The 22,199-nt window shown below is 42.5% G+C and overlaps 1 protein-coding gene across 5 annotated transcripts in view; it reads left to right on the plus strand.

Annotated features, from left to right (window-relative positions):
* PLEKHM3 (pleckstrin homology domain containing M3) overlaps window positions 1–22,199 on the plus strand; it is a 183,636-nt gene that overhangs the window by 76,155 nt on the left and 85,282 nt on the right. For all 5 annotated transcript variants that reach the window (XM_027122803.1, XM_027122832.1, XM_027122823.1 and 2 more), the window contains exon 5: window positions 6,681–6,874. In XM_027122803.1, the coding sequence (XP_026978604.1) occupies window positions 6,681–6,874 (194 nt within the window). The remainder of the gene's footprint in view (window positions 1–6,680; window positions 6,875–22,199) is intronic.

A 22,199-nucleotide genomic window follows, 5' to 3' on the forward strand; every position in this document is an offset into this window, starting at 1 on the left:
TATGTGCCCATCAGCTAAAGCAGAAAAGGTGGCACTGAATGAGGAAGTGAAAAACTCAGGAATGGTTTATGAAGCCATGAAATGGAGGAGATTCAGTTCTGTTTGTAGTGATGGCTGAAGGCCACTCAAACCATCAATCTAGCCATCACTGCTGCTTGTAGTCTTTCTATAAAGCAGATATTTTTGTGGTGGTGGTCATTGAAGTGACAAGGTTTGATTTTGAGAGGATAGGTCAGTAATAGGGATATTAGGTACCCTCACTTCATCCATGAGGAAAATGTCCTTTGTCAGACCATTCCCTCCCTGGATCTCAGTGGACCAGGGAAGATTTTAAAGCAAGAACAGAGCTGGTCAATTTTATCTGGATCATCTCTCACTGGCGTTAAGTAACTATATTCCATTTAGTCCAGTGTCTGTCTGTCTTTGCTCAGATGCCAGGATTTAACTTAATGTTCCTAATTGTGAGGATCAATTCAGACCTATCAGTTTCCAAGACCAGACATCGTTCTGTTAGATCTGCCTGCTCTCCTTAATTGCAAGTACGTGACTGGCTTGAATATCCATTTAAAGAGTGAAAAAATGGTTTTGCAGAGCAGAATGAAATCTGTCATCTTAAGCGTTTCCTTGTCTGCCCTCCAGAGTAATAATAATCCTAATTACTTTTAAAGCAGGATTTCTTCTGTTTTCCAGTGTGCATCCTGCGGATTGAATTGAGCCCCAGGATTACCTAGCAGCTAAACCCTATCCTCCAATTTTATAGCCATTTTCTAATGAAATTCTCTTTGAAGATAACTTTCCCTCTACCACCACCACCCCAATTCAAAAATATCAAGCATGACAAAGAGGTGGTAAGGAACTCAAACTTAGCCTGAACTCTTCCTAAATTGTGCTTTTAAAAAATATTTTTGTATCCTAGCCTGAATATTCACATTCCACTTAGCTAGGGGTTTTCCACGTTACATAAGCCATTTCCTATCTCTTCATCTTGAGAGGCATTCAAGGAAAACTCTATTGCCCTTGCAGAGCTGGAGAGTAGCTCGCTGATGGGAAAAACCACTTGTTCAGAGTCATTTGGAGATTTTGAGAACAAATTGTAATTAAAGTTAAGATTTCCTGATTCCTTCTCCCTTAGCCCACAGTGCCTGTTTTAATAAGACTAAGAAGTATTATGGTTGGAATTGATCTTATTAAAACTTTTGCCATAATTTTTCATAATAGATGATGGGAAAAAATACTGGAAGGAAACATTATACCAAAGCAATCAGTGGTTATTTTACTGTGGTAAGATTATGGGTGATTTTCTTTTTTCTCTCCTAATCTTTATTCTCCAAACTTTCAGTAATGTGATTACATTATTTTTATTATTTTATAAATTTTAACTGTCATGTAGCTCCGTGACAGTTTCCTACTTCAGAAAATATGTACTAGAAATTAACCTTTTTTTAATGCCTCAGAATTATGATTATAAATATGAGTGTTCTACCTCGTGATCAATAACTTCAATGTGGTTTAATATGATATATGGGAGGCTATTTTTTCTGTAAGGAAATTGCCTTATACCACTATACTTTTATTCTTCTTTTTTTGAATATAATATACTTTCACATTTCGAGGTTCAAAAATACAAAGGACATATACACATAGATAATCTCCCTCCCTCTTCCTCTCACCCACAGGCAACCAAATTACTCCTTCCAGAAATATTTTACATACATGTATTTTACACAAGAATGTCAATTGGCAATACAGTATACATGCTGCTCTTAGAAAATATTCCATTCAGATCATAAAACTCTTCCTTGGGCTTTTTTAAACAGCCATTCCATATATATATATTTTTAATTTATTTTATTTATTTATTTTTGGCTGCTTTGGGTCTTCGTTGCTGCGCACAGGCTTTTCTCCAGTTGCAGGGAGCGGGGGCCACTCCTCGCTGTGGTGGCGGGCCTCCCACTGTGGTGGCCTCTCCTGTTGCGGAGCATGGGCTCTAGGTTCGCGGGCCTCAACAGTTGTGAAGCACGCGGGCTTAGTTGCTCCATAGCATGTGGGATCTTCCCGGACCAAGGCTCGAACCCGTGTCCCCTGCATCAGCAGGCGGACTCTCAACCGCGCAACTCTCAACTGCACCACCAGGGAAGCCCTCAGCCATTCCATATTACATCATGAATTTAACACACACACACACACACACACACACACACCCCAGTTTATCCAACTTGTCTTTGTTTTGATGGACATTAAGGTTTTTCTAGTCTTTCTATTATAGACAGTGATTCAGTAAATAACTTTATACATCATTTTGAATGTAAGGTTTTCATTTACGAGTGAGACTATCTGTAGATAACTTCCTAGTTGTAGGTATGTACACCTGTGAGTTTGATGGATGTTGCCAAATTGCTTTCTGTCGAGGTTGTATTCTATACTTTTACCATATCTCTTCTTGCACGTGCCTTTCTTCCCTTAGTACCAGGATGTCAGCTGTCACCTCTTTTGTCACTGTGCTGCCTCTAGCTCTCCTTCCCCTTTTCTACTTTATGAATTCTAAATATGTTGTGAACTTAGAAACAAATAATCAAACTGTTAGAAGTGTGTGGCTCAGAGTCACGGCCAGAGCATTGTAAAGTACTCATTCATCTGTTCAGCAAGTGTTTATTGAACACTTACTGTGCTCACCGGGGACATAGCCTCTGTGTCATGAATTTCTCGTGAGGGAGAAAGACAGTAAACAAATATACAAATAAGTGACTTCTAGATAAATGAAGTGTTACTAGACTTTAGTTTTTGTTTTAAAGACCCACACACCAATGTACTGCCTCCTTAAATTATGTGTTCATCTCCATTGGTAGCCCACTTGTTTTCTATTTGACTGGGGTGGAGGGAAGGACAGAACAGGGACAGGGATCTCCTATTTTAAAGAGTGATGAACAGATAGATTTTGGTAGAGTTATTAAAAACAGATAGTTTTTGGTAGAGTTATTAAAAAAATAAAAGGAACTGTGAACATGAACAATGGTAAAAAGCACGGAGTAGTGTATCTCGACATCTGAGTTTTGGCTTGAGTTCTGCCACGAGATGACCACAGATGAGTCATTGAAGTTTTCTGGACTCAATTTTCTCTTCTATTAAGTATAGGTAATGGTAGAGAAAAATGTCCCTTCCTCCGGTTGGTGAGTGGGACCTAGGCTGACTTTCATTTCCTACTGCCCCCTCCATACAGCCTGCATGACATTAACCAGCTGCCCTGTCTGTAGTCAGATTGGTTGGGAAGTGGCTGGGTGAAGCAGGTTTTCTCTAGTACTTCATGTCCCAGGGCTTTAATATGCTAACATGTTGCACTTTGAAACACCAAGAGAAGAATGTGGCATGTGGCGTATTTCTCGTTGGCCCTCAGAACATCTTTTCTGTGTGACTGGTATTCCTTGCCACACAGGTTGAGAAAAAACTGAACTAGATTATCTGTACCCGTTCTTGTTATTCTGAGATTATGTTCTCATCTGTTTTGTTCTGATACATTTTCCTCCTTTAACAAAAGCTAAAGTCCTCACCACCGGCACATCCTCCTCCTCTGCAAATTGCTGTCTATGGTCACCACATTGCCTCTGCCCCATTGCTTTATTACCCAGGGCTCTTTTTGTGGGGGAACATACCAGGACACCATTCCGGAACCTCTCAGAGTTACATAAACCTGAACATTTGAGAATTTTGTTTTACAGAAGTAGCTGTCACCAGCATAACAAAAGATGTATTATGTTGAAATCTATACCAACGATGCTTAATGTTAAAATCAAATGACAGGGCTTCCCTGGTGGCGCAGTGGTTGAGAGTCCGCCTGCCGATGCAGGGGACATGGGTTCGTGCCCCGGTCCGGGAAGATCCCACATGCCGTGAAGCGGCTGGGTCTGTGAGCCATGGCCGCTGAGCCTGGGCATCCGGAGCCTGTGCTGTGCAACAGGAGAGACCACAACAGTGAGAGGCCCGCGTACCGCAAAAAAAAACAAAAACAAAAACAAAAAAAAACAAAAAAAAAAATCAAATGACAACATGCTTATTTATAAATACATCTGTGTATCTAGGAGATTTGTCATTACTAGTTTGTGGAAAATTATAACCTGATTGTGCCTTTTCTCCAACTCCTCCTGAGTGTGAGATGGATAGGAGACCTGTTTCTACCTGGACCTCTTCCGCCTCAACTGTCTTGAATCATGTTGACGGCAGGGCTGTGGAGAGAGAACCAGTTCACAAACTGCAACAAAACCACAGTCAGAGACTGGAGTTCTTATAGCTTAAACTATTCTAAGTTAAAAGACCTATGGAAAGAAACTGTTTTATATTAATAATACTAATATCATTAATAAATATTAAATATCATTTAGTAAAATACTAACAGGCCAATAGGTTGGAAAAGTGAACTGTCAACCCTGTAAAAATTGCTTCTGATGTGAGTAGAGTAGGATCATGAAAAAGAATGCCAACTTAAACCGTTCACTTTTTTAAAGGAAGGAATAGTGTGCTTATCCATCTGCACTTATGAGCTGAGTTTTCATGTCAGACACAGCACTCAGGCTTTTGATGTTTTTCATAATTTGGTAGGCAAGAAATAGGACAGTAGCTCTTGGCTCCTAGGTAGAGTGTTATTTGGTGTTCACATATAACTCATGAAGTATTTCTATTAATAAGAAAGAAACTTGCTCTCACATAAACTTCGTCACTTAAGAATATCATTGGCTTCCTTCCTTAAGTAACTATATATTTTTAAAAAGCTTTATAATTACAGTTGCGTTTGAAAGTAGAATGCTCCTATCAGTATGGAGGGTGGTTTTGAACTTAGAACACTGTATCCCCACTCATTTCCTATTTTACAAAAATAGCGTTTCATGCCAAATATTGAGTTCTCTCAAAAATTCCCTCACTGATGTAAGTGGTCGTTTCTCAAAAAATGAGCATGTGCCTTGCTGCCAAAAATGGCTCAACATGGCAGGAATTTATTTGTTCACATACTCAGGCAGCCAAGGTCACAATATGCTCTGTATTCTTAACACTGGCTAATAACTTTGTGAAGCAGTGCCTCAGACCTTATTGAAACTAGCTCTGTTTTTGTTTTTAGTAATTTCAGTGTATGAATGCTGATGTCAGTAGCTGCCATCCCATTTGTCTCACTGCTTTTACTGTCTCTGTAAAAGACTTTTTTTTTTCCATTTGGGCTTAAGTACCACCTGAAGAGAGAAGCCTTTTAAGGCCTGGGAGACTGGCCAGTGCCCTTTGTCCTTCTGTTCACCTACTAAAAGGTAGCATTGTTAACCTAATTCAGCGGGGCCCTGGCTCAGTATAAACACTGCTCAGTAGAGCCAGAAAGACTAATTGAATTGTACAATACATCACTCTTCAGCAACAGTTTCAAGTGGATTGTACTTCATTTTCCAGAACACCATCCATTTTTTCCCCTCATTTAAGATTTTTAAATATAGCAAATATTTAACCATGATAAACAAAATATTTGAACCCAATTCTGTCTTTCCCCGCTGAACTGTGAGCTACATGAGGACAGGGCCCTGCCTGTTGTGGTCTCCAGTATCAGTGAATTGGTATGTAAGATTCCCCCAAACTACCCACGGGTTATGCATTATTTAAGCTACTCCCTCTGTATCTCAGATGTGTTTCTTCTATTTATTTCTTTGGATGACAATGACATTTTAAAATCAACTTTCATACTCTTGATGATGACTACCAGAAGTGGATATAGAGTTGGATGGATCTATTGGCCAAAGTCAGCCTAAGCTCAGAGCTGTTCTAATAAGAGCAACTCTTTTCTGCTTATGAAAGTGTGTGTTTGAGCCTATTTTCTATGCACACTGTTCTGCATATAATATCCTTTTTTCCCCTTTTTTGGGAGAGATCCTTTTATTCCTTTTGAATTTTGTAGTATGTGCGTGGTTTACCTATCTTTTTAAAGTGGCTACTTTATAAAAAGCGTTATAGACTATATATACATATATGTGCACATAGTTTTAGTTTTTAAAGTCAGCATTGTTGTTAAGAGTATTAATGGTGCTTTGTGACTACCTAGAGGGGTGGGAGAGGGAGGGTGGGAGGGAGACGCAAGAGGGAGGGGATATGGGGATATATGTATGCCTATAGGTGATTCCCTTTGTCATAAAGCAGAAACCAACACACCATTGTAAAGCAATTATACTCCAATAAAGATGTTAAAAAAAAGTCTTAATGAATTCTTTTTAAATTTTTATTTTGAAATAATTATGGATTCACAGGAAGTTGCATAGATAATATAATACAGAGAGGTCCTGTGTATCTTTCACCTACTTTCCCCACGGGTTATATCTTAAATACCTATAGTACAATTAAAAAAAACAAACAGGAAATTGACATTGGTATACTGGGTCTGTAGAGTTCCGTGTCATTTTATCACGTGTAGATTTGTGCAATCACATGATCAACATACAGAGTTAATGAATTCCTTTCAATGCCCAGGTTACTTTTACCAATTGCGTTTCTGGAAGAGAGAAAGAAAAGCCACACTTTATACTTAGTTACACTATGGGTTTTTTCATTTGGCTGTGTTCAGAAGATGATGTTATTTTGATATCTAAGCTGTGGTTCCTGGTTGGAGGAGGTGTGGAAAGCCAGGTGATTCGTCAGCGCTGATGGAGCAGTTTCTTTTTTAGGTGTCTAAGCAGGCCAAAGAGTTTCTGGAGTACGTGTACGAAGAGCCCCTGATCGACATCCAGCAGGAGAACCCCATGCTGTACGGACACGCCGAGCCGCTGGCCACCGTGGTGCGCCTGCGGCAGCGGCTGAAATCACTGCGAGCCTATTTGTTCAGCTGCCGGGCAGCGGTGGCCGAGGATCTGCGCCGCAGGTAAGAGTCATAAATGTCAGACGGCGTCAGTTTGTTTTTCTTTTCCCGCCCCGGGAGGGTGGTTAGAGGATCTCCAAGGGCCTTTACAACGTGGAGTGTCTCGAATTCTGTGGCTGTCCCTCCGGGCTCATCTTTGGCTCTTTCCTCCGAGGGCCTCTATCCGGTTGAGCCAAGCACAATGAAAATAATATCTCAGCGTAACTGAAGGCTTTTAACCCATGGATCGAGTTCCCACAATGGTGAAGACCTCTCTTTACCTGTAGGTTAACTTGAGATAATATTCACTGGAGTGTCTTCATTGATCACTTATGTAGTGTTTTATATTTCCCTCAAGTTCAGTTCGTATTATCATCAGGAAAAAATAAGCATGTTTGAAATATTTCATAACTTAAAAACATTTTTTCAATGGGAAATTAGTAGGTGGTTATTCAAATCTTATTTTGCAGACAGAAGCGAACTTGGTAAATGATGCAGGCTGTAGAGCTTGAATTAAAATGCATTAAAAAACAACAACAGGCACAAAACATGAAAAGGCCCAGGATCCTGCCTTTTCATGTTACCATTGACATAGGCTGCTTATCCATAGCTTGGTTATCTCAGAGTTTATGGAACACGCAAGTCCATGCCAGGCTCAGATCCTCAACATAAAAGTGAAGTTAAAATGTGCCTGCTCTCATCAGATTCCTTCTTTTACAGTTAGGTTTTATTGGCATTTAAATTCTCACCCTTGGCATATGTGAACTAGCTTATACTTGAAATAATTGTTGATGGTGTTCATAAGTCCCTAAACATACCTTTTAATTTTTTTTTTTTTAGTAGAAATTTAAAGGCATACATTAGTCATGATTTTTGGAGGCAAGCCTATGTGAATAAGAACCTTTGGAAAGTGATATCGTTTGCTATTTGAAATCCAATTAAGATCCAAAGAAACTGACAAAACCCCAGGCATCTGAAGAGATGTTTTGAAAAGAACTAAATGTAGATGGTAAGGGATACATAATATCTAGACAAGCTCTCATAAAATAATAATGAAAAGGCAGCTGCCATAAAGCAAAATACTTCTCAGTGGTAGTCATTCTGTTACCTAGTTGTTTTTCAGAAAGTGCTAGAAAGTGGTCAGGATTTACTCTTGTAAAGTCTAGGCAAATCTTAATTTTAAAGATCAGGGCTTTGCCTGAAAGGCAATAAAATTACGTGTCTCAAACTAATTCACCAACTAAACTAGATACAAGATTTTTAACATTGAAAGTATGTTCTATTACTTTCAGTACCTTTTAGCTTTGCTCAGAGCCTGTTTTTCCTGTGCCTATATTTTTAAATGATATTAAAATCTACACATGGGGGCTTCCCTGGTGGCGCAGTGGTTGAGAGTCCGCCTGCCGATGCAGGGGACGTGGGTTCGTCCCCCCAGTCCGGGAAGATCCCACATGCCGCGGAGCGGCTGGGCCCGTGAGCCACGGCCGCTGAGCCTGCGCGTCCGGAGCCTGTGCTCCACAGCGGGAGAGGCCACAACAGTGAGAGGCCCGCGTACAGCAAAAATAAATAAATAAAATCTACACATGGGAATCATGTTAGATACCTTTATGATATAATGTTTTGCTTTGGTTAAATATGTCAGATCTGGGCACACATTTAGAAATTAAATAGCAGATCCTGTCTTCATATGGATGACTAAGAATACCTATGCTGTTCCAGCAGTTTGGTGGTTTACCACCATGTACTGTGCCTTATGGCCAGACCACCGGGAAAGGAATGGAAGTTCTAGAAAAAAAGCATTCCTAGGGCTGTGAGAATGAAAATAGTAGTCTTTTTTTCCGTTTCCTTCATTTCTCTTTCCTGGACTTGCTCATGACCGTTATGTAGTGTAGTGCCTGCCACAAGGTGGGTATTCAGTAACTACTGAATGGATGGATGGAAGGAGGGATGCGTGATAGTTGGATGTCTGCTACAGTGTCACTTTAGACCACTGAGCAGTGGCTAGTAGCCCAGTTTTGAGGAAGGAGTCACCTTCAAATTCTTCTTTTTCTTACTTCCCCGTGTCACTTAGCACAGTGTTTGACCTATCTGAAACTTTCAGAAATTGTTGAATGAACAAATCAACCAAAGAGCAAACCAAATCAGCCAAAAAAGCATTTCTGTTTCTGGGATAAGTCTCAAATCTTTCCTCTCCTGTTCACTTCCGGTGCACTCCCCTGGTTCAGTCTCGGGACTATTACAGTATCCTTCTGACTTTCTGTCTCACTTGGGTTTCTTTCCTCTCCAGTTGAACCTTCGCATCAGACAAATTATTAAAGCACAAGTATGGAATTAAAGATCTGCCCCAATCTAATCCAGTATATTGTTCTACTCTCTCAAACACTGCACTTCAAACACAAATAATTATTTAACTCTTCCCTCAGTGCATTCTGTTGTGGGAATTAAATGGGTTTTTGCAAGTGAAGGGCTTACAGTAGTGCTTGTACATAGTAAACACTCTATAGATAACCATTATTATTAATACTGCTTTTTAAAAATTTATTTATTTTATTTTATTTTTGGCTGTGTTGGGTCTTTGTTGCCGCACACAGGCTTTCTCTAGTTGCAGCGCACGGGCTTCTCATTGTGGTGGCTTCTCTTGTTGTGGAGCACGGGCTCTAGGTGCACGGGCTTCAGCAGTTGCAGCATGTGGGCTCAGTAGATGTGGCACACGGGCTCTAGAGCGCAGGCTCAGTAGTTGTGGCTCACGGGCTTAGTTGCTCCACAGCCTGTGGGATCTTCCCGGACCAGGGCTCCAACCCGTGTCCCCTGCATTGGCAGGCGGATTCTTAACCACTGCACCACCCGGGAAGTCCTAATACTGCTTTCTTATCCTAGACTGTTCTTGTCTCTAGCTTTTAAAATCTTTGTTAAAAGATTCTCCTTAAAAGCTACCCCTGAGGCTCTGTCTACTGGACTCAGGCTCCTTCTGCTACTCACTGTATCAGGAGAGGGGTGAGCAAGAGGAAGTGGGTTGGAGGGCCAGCCGGGCCCAGGGCCTGCAGTTCCTGGGTACGTGGGATGCACTTATCTGAGCGTTTGTTGCATAAAAATAGGTGGAGGGGGCTTCCCTGGTGGCGCAGTGGTTGAGAGTCCACCTGCTGATGCAGGGGACACGGGTTCGTGCCCCAGTCCGGGAAGATCCCACATGCCGCGGAGCGGGCTGGGCCCGTGAGCCATGGCCGCTGAGCCTGCGCGTCCGGAGCCTGTGCTCCGCAGCGGGAGAGGCCACAACAGTGAGAGGCCCGCGTACCGGAAAAAAAAAAAAAAAAAATTGGAGGAGCAGGAGGCTCCCTAAGAGCAAAGGATGAGACAGTGATTCCTACAGCGCCTAGAGGAGGTGATTGATTTTTTTTTTAATGTTATTTTAGTTTCTCTATATTTATATACTGTTAACATAATGTTTGGGTTTAGGTTACCATGCTCTCCAACCTGGCACAGAAAAAAGTATACCAGTAGCAAGCAGTACTCCTAACTTTGGGGGGAGGTGGCGAGTTAGAGGGAGGCTAGAAATCATTTTGATTTATTTTGAAATATGACTATTTAGTGAAATATGTCTAAGAGATTTTTCTGGGATGTTCATACTTCTTACAGCTGGGCCATGCTTACTAATTCCACCTTCTTCAGTGTCTATAAAAATAACCATAGCTACAAAGGGGAACCATTGCCCACCTCACATGCTAAAATTCCTGTCACCAAAAGCCATCTCTTGCCTATCAATCATCTTTCACTTTTATATGGAATCTGACTTTTTAAAAACAAAATTAGCCCACAGTACTTTTAGCGATGATAAGCATGTTCAAAAACACTACTTAAGGTTCCCTTTGTCTCATCTGCGGGCACCACATCTAGAGTGGGGTGGTTTAAACAGTGAGAAGCACCTGCTGGGCACAACTAACCATACGTATCCTCGATAGAAGTTAAAAGAGGGAGGAGTTGATGAGCAACAGGGGAACAAAACTAGAGCAAGAGAATCCAGTTCTTATCTAGTCGTAAAAGGCATTCTCTCCCTGCCTGGTTTTTACCTCCATATAAAAGTTGTCATTAATCTCCAGCAAGTAGGCCCAACATGCTGAAGACCTGTCAGCGCCATATAAACAGAATAAAGCAAACTGTTAATACTGCTGTCATGAGGAAACTGGAAACAGACTGATTAATCATAGTGGCGCTCAACCGCCAGGGAGACCACTTCGGTCGTCGCCTTATTAGGGAAGTCCCAGTTGGCTTTTAGACCAATCACTACGATGACCATCCGGTTTGTATCCTCACTGTTTTTGTTATTGTTGTTAAATGAACGCCTTGTTCTTGAACCCATACCGCAAATCTTGACTGGCAGGGGTGATTAGTTTAGAAAAAGTCAGCATCTTCCATGAAATCTAAAATGTTTATAGTGCCGACCATTGACCGTTTCTGAGGACTCCCAGATGGCGAGCGACCCTGCTGGATTGATTCAAGGCCTATTTAACTTTTCAAGAGAGAAATTATTTACAGTGTCCACATGTAAAGGTGCATGAAGTACTCTGTGGAAGATCTTGGCACTGTCAGGACACATCCGGAGCAGCTGCCATTAAGGATGTCTTCAGGAGGGACCCTAAGAAAAGCTGGGAACACAGGAATAGTGGGATACGTGTGTAAATCATAGTCACAAAAGGGCACCTCGGGGCCAGATTTGGCCCTCAGACATGTTCTGTTTGGCCTTTCAGGGATGGCCCCCACCAGGTTTTAAAGTTGCAAAATACTGGCTAACATTTAAATAATTAGGAGTTTGCATGCTCACACAAAGTAAAACTCTCTGGTTTCTCTTAAGAAATCAGAAGCTCTGATTACACAAAAGCTTCCCTCATTCCTGGATGCAGCAATCAGCTTTACATACTGGACTCTGCACTTTCCCATAGTCTCTACCCCTCCTATCTTCTCCCCAGACCCACTGGCATTGGGTACATAATATGGTGCTGCCCTGCTTGTCTTATCCTCAGCCCATTTCATTTATTTATGATGGTACCTGGGCCCATGTGAGATCATTATGATTTAATCAATTAAAAAGTACTTTCCCGTAAATATTGATATATTATTTGCTCCTATAACAGCCCTTCAGATGGGTTAGACAGATGGTATTTACAAAGAAGGGAAAGAACTGTGACTCTGAGATGCTGCGTGACTTGCCTGAGGTGACAAAGCTGGTAAGGAGCAGAGTCCACACGTGGAACCAGGTTTTCTGATGCTCAAATTGCTGCTGCTTTCCCCAGTGTATTTGTTGGTGGCCATGACGTCCAGGAGTTTCTAGATTCTTCAGAGGAAGGAACTGCTTTTATATCTCCTGAAGCCTTGATTGAGGTCATCTAGGAGGGTGTGAAGGAGGGCGGGGAGGTGGTAGACAGTAATGTGCCTTGAGTGGGAAGGTGCAATTGCTGACACAGGCACTCCTGTGCTCACTGCCAGCGCCAGCCTTGGAGAACAAGGCATGACAATTGGCTTAGCGCTAATGAGTGCAGTTTTCTCTAGGTCTGTGTTTACCAAACCTTTTCATTCCATAGACCTGTAAATGTAGAGGTATCTGTAGGGTTGTCTTATCCATGTCTTTTGCTAAAACAAATATCCACCTATTTTTCACCATCATTTCATAAAAGAACGTAGTAATGCTAAAAAAAAAAACAAAAACAGGCAGACAGCAATGAAACAACTTTTTAAAGTCAAACAGATTTAAAATGCATTCTACTATGCTTTTTCTTTTCTCATTTTGCCTTGAATTGCTAAAAACATCACCAGACCAACACCAGCTGTTGGGACTAACTTTTCAGAAATCCCGATTTAAGTTAAATGTTCTGTTCTGAGTGCTGAAGTGAAATCATCTAGTCCAAAGAAAGACATCAGAGAAATTAATTAGTGGATGCCTGAGTGTTTCCCATTCTCTATCATTAACAAATGATTTGGGGATTGGGTGCCTGGTGAATCCAAAGTTCCTATTGTGATACGTATTTAAAACTAGTTTCTCTCCAACACTAGTCGAGGTCGGTAAGCAATATTCACGCCTATCCTTCCAGTTACTTAGAGCACAATTGTGATGGTTCTGGGGGAACAGGTAGTCCTACTTGTTTGTTAAGTTTAGTTCTTGGCTTGGACCATTCTGACCAGCTTGAATTGGGAAGCTCTAGACAATACCAAACGTAATTCTTCTACCTTCTAAGTCACCTTTTCCTGTCTTTGGTCTCACATTTTATTTGAAATTATAATTATATCCAGAATTAGTTCTCACTGCAATATCAGCTTTACTGAACGGTGAGAAATTTCTATCATAAAAACAGCCATTTTTATTACCATTATTTATCCTGGTGAGTGCCAGAAAAAGATGAGTGTGTGTGTGTGTGTGTGTGTGTGCGCGCGTGCGTATCCTGTCAGACTCTCCTTGCCTCCTCTTCCTTCAAGCAAAATTTAGCAGCTTGCTTAGCACTTAGGAACAGTCCCCAGAAATGTCACCTGATTCACCAAGATTCCCTGCCCACTCCTTCACTTGTTACCCCCAGGGAAAGCTGTCTGTCTGGCTAGTGAATTCACTGGACAGGAGGCTAAGTCCAAAGGGTGAAACCTCCTTTGGATGTCCACTAGCGTCTCAAACTTAATATGTCCCAGGGTTTCCCTGGTGGTGCAGTGGTTGAGAGTCCGCCTGCCGATGCAGGGGACACGGGTTCGTTCCCCGGTCCGGGAGGATCCCACATGCCGTGGAGCGGCTGGGCCTGTGAGCCATGGCCGCTGAGCCTGCGCGTCCGGAGCCTATGCTCCGCAACGGGAGAGGCCACAACAGTGAGAGGCCCGCGTACCACACACACAAAAAAATTAATATGTCCCAAGCTGAGCTAGTAGCCCCTCCTCCACTCCTGTAGCAAACTGCTCCTGCTACAGGCCCCCCATCCCCCTACCAGCACCTTTACCCATACGGCTCTTCATGCCAAACACCTTTCTCCCACATTCCACACCCAACCTATCAGCAAGTCCTATCGGCGTCACCTTCAAAACATGTCCACTCAAAATCACCACAGAATCATCACTTCCACTGCTACCACCTGAGTCCAAGCCACTGTCATTGTTCCCCTGGATTTTTGCAGTAACTGATCACCCCCTTCAGTCTGTTCTTCCGGCTACAGCTATAGTTAATGTGTACATTAGATGATATCACCTCTGATTCAAACTATCTAATAACGTCACCTCTCAATCCAAGTAAAAGCCAAGGACGTATAAGCCTGGTTCCCCATCACCTCTCTGCCCTCATCCCCCAGTACGTTCCCCCTCCTTTACTCTGTTCCAGTCATACCAGCCTTGTTTTGCTCCTTGAGCATATGCCAAGCAGGCTCCCATGTGAGTTTCTATGCTCATTTTCCTCTTCCCCAGATAGTGGTGTAGCTGGCTTCCTTACCTCCTTCACATCTGTATGCAGCTGTCGCGTTCCTGAAGCATCCTTGACCACTCTATTTAAAATTTTCGCACACGCTGCCCGTCCCGCCGCCCCACACTTTCTCTCTTCATTCTCTGCTTATCACCACATAAAGTGGTGTTTGATTTTTTTCTGTCTCCCTCTCTGGTGCCATCACGTATGGCTATGGCGGTCACGCTTTGCTCAGCCTGTGCAGCCGTGTGCAGAGGCCCTGCCCTCTCCACTAGAATGTAAGCGACAGAAGGTCACGCCTTTTTATCTGTGTTGTTCACTGCTCTATCCCCAGGGCCTAGAACCATACCTGACATAGAGTGGGGGCAAATAAATATTTGGTGAACAAATTAATTAAATAAATAAAGTACTGTTACCAACATTCCGCCCACTTAATTGGGTCAAACAGTTTTTCATATTACAAAAAATACTGTTCATCATAGAAAACAAAAATAAGAAAGTCATCCATTATCTTACCACTTTGGTGCATATCCTTTCATACTGCTTCCTCTGCAGATTATTTTTTTCCCTAAAAAATGGTTTTATACTGTACCTACTGCTTTTAACCCAATCACTTCACTGAGTATATCGTGAACATCTTTTTATGCCGGTAAATATTTGTCTAAAGCATCATGAATCACTGAGTGAAAATGGTGTTTTGATGCATGAGCATACTGATACACCCTCGATCTGGGAAGAAGTAAGTGAGGATATTACTCAGTGTGCCCAACAAAAGATCGCATGAGCTGGGGGAGATCATAGCAACACCTCCTCTTCTCCCTACCTCCCAATAAGTCAGACATATTAGGTAGAGGGGTCATCTGTTACAGAGAAAGGATTTCATGCTCTTGTGACTCGAATACACTTAATGTAGGAGGCTAGCTCATTGAGAGCCTATCTCCTCGGGCAGCCTCGTTCTTAAAACACAATCTACACAGACCTGATTTGCTGTGTCTCTGAACTGCAAATGAGCAATGTCTTATAACCAAAATCTAAGATCCAAATATGCCATTGATTATTAGCCGAAGTCTGGTTAATATTGGCTTTTAGGAGAAGCTCTGGCAAGTTATATATTAATTTTACTGTAACATACATGTAGCTTTTTATTTACCAAGAAATCTTTCAGAAAGTTAAAAAGTGTTTTATTCTAAGATTAAATGAAATCTATAAATTATCTAAAATCATTTTCTAAGAGACAACAAAAAAATAAAACTCATGGCAGGAAAAGTGTTATATTCTTGGAACCGTTGAATACTGTAAGAATTTGAGCTAAGATCTATAATGTGATATAATCTGTCACTTCTATAATCAGACCCCAGAATAATCACAACCCAAATTACTTCCCAAGTATTTCTACTCCGGGCTTTAGATTGTTGCTAAGAAACTTAAGCACAATTTCTGAAAGAGCTGGTAAGAGACCCTTATTTCCCATACCTATCTTCCAAGATATAATATCTGATGCAATCTTGCCACTTTTTCACCCAATGAGATTAGCAAAATGAGGTATCTACTGAAATGATTGAAGCTTGTTTCTTCCACATGGGTTGCTATCGCAATATCTGCCTTTGATTTAAAATTGTTTTTCCATTAGCTGGGAGCATGGTTGGACATACGAGTCCTGTCCACATCCAGTCTAATGTAACTATTTCAGGAAGTGTTTGCAGCTCATATCAAGAACACCAAATTGCATCTCCCTAGGGATGCTTCACAGTGCTTTTTGCTGATTTCAGTGTGGGTGCGTGTGCCCTCCAAAGGAAAGATACTGCAGCCCTCTCAATTCTGTACAGATTACCTAACCTGGAGCACATATTCTTGGAGAACACGGTAATATTTCATAAATAAATGGTTTTCCTTTCTAAATTATTCCTTATGCACTTCTACCTGTATTCTTCCTTTAGACTCTTATGATTTAGAATCAAAATTGGAGGTTTTCCTTTGGTGTTATCTTTTTTTTTTTTTTTTTTTTTGCGGTACGCGGGCCTCTCACTGTTGTGGCCTCTCCCGTTGCGGAGCACAGGCTCCGGACGCGCAGGCTCAGCGGCCATGGCTCATGGGCCCAGCCGCTCTGCGGCATGTGGGATCTTCCCGGACCGGGGCACGAACCCATGTCCCCTGCATCGGCAGGTGGACTCTCAACCACTGCGTCACCAGGGAAGCCCTGGTGTTATCCTTTTTATTGTGTGTGTGTGTGTGTGTGCGTGTGCGTGTGTGTAAGAGAGAGAGACAGAGACACACGACACACAGGAAGGGAGGGAGATCTTTCCTTTAAAGCCTGTCTATTACATGTGCTGAGATATTTTCATTCAGACTTTTTTCATTTTAATCATTGGGTTTTTTAATGCCAGTTATGCAGCTCAAATAACTGAGCTTCAGGGAAATGGCGATATTACTGAATCTATCAAAATCCTGCAGAGGGTGTGCCTGACTTAGTCCCTTTTCTCTCATGAGCATCAGGGCTTGGTGGGAACTGAGTTGAAGTTCCCAGAAATTAGTCAGGTTAAATGAGTCTTGATGTATTTGACTCAGTGTCCTGGTCCAAAATAGAAGAGGACCCCCTACGTGTTTTATATAGACTACTGCCTTTGATTTCTTAGGCCATTATTTCTGCATTTTTAACCCCAAGTACCAGCTGTGTAATATAAGGGAAATGAATCATATGTGACCTTCTTCCCTTTTGATTTTCATCTTTTCTTACTTTTCTCATTGGAACAATCTATAAATGAAGCCTAAGTTACCTTCTCAGTATGTCAGGAAATCCTAAAGGTGATAAAACAGAAAATGTTGGCACTAGAAACAGTTGTGCTAGTTGGTTTCCATGATCCTTTAGCAGGTTTCTTCATTGTTCTTTGGTATCAGAGAACTTGACAGTGCCACCTGCCAGTGATGCAGTTTCCCTTGATGGGTGAGTGAAGTGTGGGGTTGACTCTCCTTATCACGTTTGTCCTCTGGCTTTGGCATCAGGGCCAACCAGAAGAAGTTGCACTGGCATGAGCAGGGCTGTCCTTGTGGTTGGCCTCTTGGTGAAATGCTGTCAGACCTGATGATGAATAGGCCTACAGTACAGTGAGGTCACTTACCACACAGAGAACCCTAAACACAGCCGCCTCACCAGAAACAAAAGGCAGCACCATCCCGCAGCAAAGAGGCCGTTTACCAAAGGATTGCCAAGTCAGACAACTAGCTGTAATCTGTAGCTTTCCGTTCCTAACATGTTGAAGTTTGGACGGAACATTTGAGAAATTAGTAGTTAGTTACCTTTTACATAACATTTTAGTAGAAACTTGAAGTATTTCAAAATGCAGAGTGTGTGTATAGGTACGTGCACCCTCACACACACACAAATGTGTATTTGGAAGAGCGCCTAGCTGGGTCCACATCCCATTTCCTCTAGGCCTTTACTAGCTCAGGCTCTGTCATTTTCCTTACTTTTCTATCTGCAGCTTTGGCTTCTATACTAGCTTCTTCATTTTAGCATATAGATATGCCCAAGTGGCTCCCATCTCTAAGAAAAGAATCCTTTCTTAGTCCTGCATCCTTCTGTAGCTATGGCCTAGTTTCTCTCTTTTAAAGTTAGTTTCTTAAAAGAATATTCCACAGTCCTTCACCCCTCTGCAGTCTGGTGTCCCTCTTCCTCCTGGATACTGTCCTAAGGTCACTAGTGAATTCCCCTTTGCCAAAACCAGCAGGCACCTTTCAGGCCTCATGAGAGTCTTCCCCAGATTATGTGACCGCTCCTCTGCCTCTGATGCCGTTGACCCTCTTTGTCCTTGAAATTCTCTCCTTCCTTGGCTTCCTGGATGCTGGCTCTTCCGCTTTTTCTCCTGTCAAACTGCTTCTTCCCAGCTTTCTTCCTGTGGCCGTTCCTTTAATAGTATTGTTTTGCCAGTGTCCAGTCTTTTCTGTTGCACTCATGTGTACTGTCTCGGGCTCTCCCTCATTTTCATGTCTTCACCTGTAGGCACACAGCTCTCCTCCCTGGACTCACAGATGACTCCACTTGGACATTCCACACCTCTGCCCCGACAGCCGAGCTACCCTTTCTCCCCAAAGGTGACTCCTCCTCATTATTCCCTGTGTTAGTAGATGGAACTTCCATTTACCTACTGGCCCAGCTGGAAAACCACGAGCAGTGCCAGGCTCCTTCCCAGCCTCCATTTCCCATTAGTCTTCATGACCTGTGGATCGTTGGAGAAAGCTGTCTGTGGTAGGCCATTTCTTTCCAACCCTAGGGCAACCATTTAAATTCTGTTCAGGCCCCCAACATTTCTCACCTAGTTCATCTCCAGAATTATCCATCTCTTCAGTCTCCTCCCCCTTCTGCTGTCAATGATCTTTTAAAGGCGCAAATCTAACGCTGCCCCTCTCTTGCTCGAGGCGCTCATCTCTCTGTGGGCCGGCTCTTCTCTAGGCATCTAAGCCCTCGCATGTCTGGCTACACCCTAACTTCCTGAGCTCACACCCTGCAGTCCCCCCAGCCCCCAGCATGGACACATATACACATATATACGCATACAGAGCCTGTTCCCTGAAAGAATTATGTTCGTCCTGGCCTCTCTGCTCTTAGCCACGCTGCACCCTCTACCTGCAATATCCATTCTTCCACTCCTCCAGATGGATTCTGACCTGTCGGTTCTCTGAGACCTTTCTTGAACAGGTGTCCTGCAGGCTCCACTCAGCCCTGCACTCCACGCTGGAGCTGGAGCTGTCTGTTTACTTGTCTGTTTATCTCACTTGTCTGTATGTATTGGAAAAAAAATTGTGTCTTCTCCAAATTTTCTGCCACATACATACCCAGCATCCGCTCATTGCAGTGAAAGTGTGCGCTGATGTTAGCTTCTGATTTTAGGTTCTTAGCTGTAGTGACTAGTCACAGAGGTCATAAGACGGGGCTTCATCTGCATTAAATTCCTGGGCCATATGGTGATCACAAGTTGTGTTTTCTGACCAAAACATGCAAACAATCATCCATCCTTTACTGAATACATTAATAGTAAAATTATCAAATGAGTTCTGCCATGGCTCTCAAGGGGGTGCCAAACCTTGCCTCCCAGACGTGAGTGGGTCCCCTAGCAGTGCCCGAAGTGGCTGCAGGTTCATCTCTGGTCCCCTGCAGAGCCCTATCCTCTCCTAGTCAGAGCTGCCAGAGGCAGCTTAATGCTACCCAAGCACACCGCAGGCCTCCGGGTTCTCCACAATCCCTTCCACAACTGAGCCCTGGGAGGCCCTGCTTGTTCCAGCTCTTTCCTAAAGAGCTCCTGTCAGACGGGCCAGGTACAAGGCCAGTTCCTTGTACACCAAAGCCACAGTGGGGGAAACCCTGGGGATCACCCAGACGGGATGTTGCCTGTGCTTTTCGGGGTTTGGCTTTTATATCATTATTTGCCCTGCACTTCCCCTGTGGACATCAGCCTAAAGAAGATAGTCAGAGAAAGACAAACACTGTATGATATCACTTATATGTGGAATCTAAAAAATACAACAAACTAGTGAATATAACAAAAAAGAAGCAGACTCCCTGATACAGAGAACAAACTAGTAGTTACCAGCGGTGGAGGGCGGACACAATATAGGGTGGGCGTGGGTGTAGGAGGTATAAGCTAGTAGGTGTAAGACAGGCTACAAGGGAGCCTGTGCTCCGCAACAGGAGAGGCCACAGCAGTGAGAGGCCCGCGTACCGGGGAAAAAAATAAATAAATAAATAAATAAAAAAAGATAGGCTACAAGGACGTGTTGTACAACACGGGGAATATAACCAGTATTTTGTAATAACTGTAAATGGACTGAAACCTTTAAAAAAAATTTTGTAATTTAAAAAAGAAAAGATATTCCGAGAATGTCGTGCCAATTCAGCCTGCCTTGATGGCTCCAGCAATGAAAAAGAGGAACAAACTGACAGGGTCATCTGGCCCCGCCTTTGAAATCCTTTCCTCCTCTAAGCAGAAGAGCAAGCCCCTACCTCTAAATAACTGCAACAGATCTTTTTCTTCTTTTATTTACATTAAAAAGCATCCCTGTAAGAGACACATTTTAATGCTGCTCAGTCTTCCCTCTCAGGAAATTTATTCTCATATTTGACTTCAATGCTTTCTTGATATAATTTCCATCCTCAGAGAGAAGAAAAGCTGATTGGCATTATCTGTCTTAAAAGTCTGTATTTTTTATGGCCACCAGTAAATCTCCTGGACACAACATCTTCTCCAAACACAACAAGCTCAGTTCCTTTATCTTTTCTGCATATATTGCATTTTCCAGTTCTTTGTGTCGTTAGGCTGACCTCTTGTAAATTATAGTCTTAGACACTGAAGAGTGCCAGAGAGGAGACAGCAGATACGGTGCTTCTGGAGGGGCTTAGAATCGCTTCCAGAGGGGAAGAGAAAATAAATATGTGAAATATATTTGCACACAGAAACACTACATACACAGCTCACTTTAGCTGTGTAAATAATGTTTAAGGAGTATTAGAGATTACTGTGTCCAAAGTTGGCCGGTTATTGTGAGAAGAGTAATGAACAGTGTTTGGAGGCAAAGGGGACCCAGCCTAGAGAGGAGAAATTGGAAATTCTCTTTGCTGCTCATCAGTTGTGTTCACTGAACATATCCGTCTCCAGCCCTTAGCACAGCACCTAGCTCATTTTAGGCACGCAGTAGTGTCTGTTGACTGGATAACGAACTGACTAGCTGTAGTACTCTAGTAAGTGTATACCAGTATGATTCCATTTGTAAATTTGCAGTTAATTCTTATATCCTGTATACTCTCAGTCGTGGAAGTTTTAGGACTTTAGAGAAGAACTTTAAGTAGCAAACATTAACGATATGCTACCCTGCATTTGTCCCTGCTAGAGTTCATTTCAGTCACCTTCCTTCTAACTCTTTCTCCAGCTGGCCTACATGTGTATAAACCAATGGAAAAGGCAGGAGCTCATCTTGAAATGATTTTCCAGCCTGCTTGTTTAGTTCAGTCCGTCTGTTTCTCAGCCCTGCTGCCACATTGCCTTCATTTTACTTTACTTAAGGGATTTCATTATGAGGCAATTGCCTCTGAAAAAGGTTATTCCTCCCATTCAACCACACTTAGACATCCTCTGTCCCCATAGTAGATTATCATACTTTGCTACCCTAGTGACCTCCACTGAAAGACTGCGTCCTAGGTTTGCTTTTCTGCATGTGATGTTTGGGTCTCAAGTCATCTTGCAAATACTGATATACATTTTTAAATCTATAAATGCAATCTCGTGTTCTGGATTGGATCCTTGAACAGAAAAAGGACATTAGTGAAACAACTGGTGAAATCTGAATAAGGTCTAATTTACATAATAGTTCATTTCTTAGTTTTGATCAATGCACCATGGTTGTGTAAGGTGTTACCATTAGGGGAAGCCAGGTGAAGGGTATAAGGGCACAAACATTTCACAAAAGGAGGAAATGTTAGGAATTCACGTACACGTGAACATCCTGATTATCTTCAAAACAATTTTTCAAGCATGAGAAAAATTGCAGACTACCAAAGTGTACTTCAGATAATTCTAGGCTTTGTAAGGTAAAAAAAAGTAAAAACAACCCCTGTTCACACTCAGCCCCGCTTCCGTTCATTTTCCTCCAAGGTCTGCTCCCTCCGTTCCCAGAGCTTCAGCTGTCCCTTCTGTGCTGCTGTCAGAAGTGCCCCTGGCTCTTCCACATCTCTCGCCCCACATCCGCAAGGGCCACGCCTGCTGTCCTCCACACAAGCACTTGATATTCAGCACAATTAAATCTCAATGCTTTTCCCCCTCCCCCAGCAGCCTGCCCTGTGTTGGCCAATGACATCACCATCCTGTCTCCCAAGCTAGGACTTCAGAGTCGCCTTCAATTCCAAATGCTGTCAGTTCTTCCAGAAGTTCTCCTGTGTCTACACAC

This window comes from Aethalodelphis obliquidens, unplaced genomic scaffold (assembly GCF_003676395.1).
Source record: "Aethalodelphis obliquidens isolate GAN/ISIS:26980383/991018 unplaced genomic scaffold, ASM367639v1 scaffold2, whole genome shotgun sequence".
NCBI lineage: Eukaryota > Metazoa > Chordata > Mammalia > Artiodactyla > Delphinidae > Aethalodelphis > Aethalodelphis obliquidens.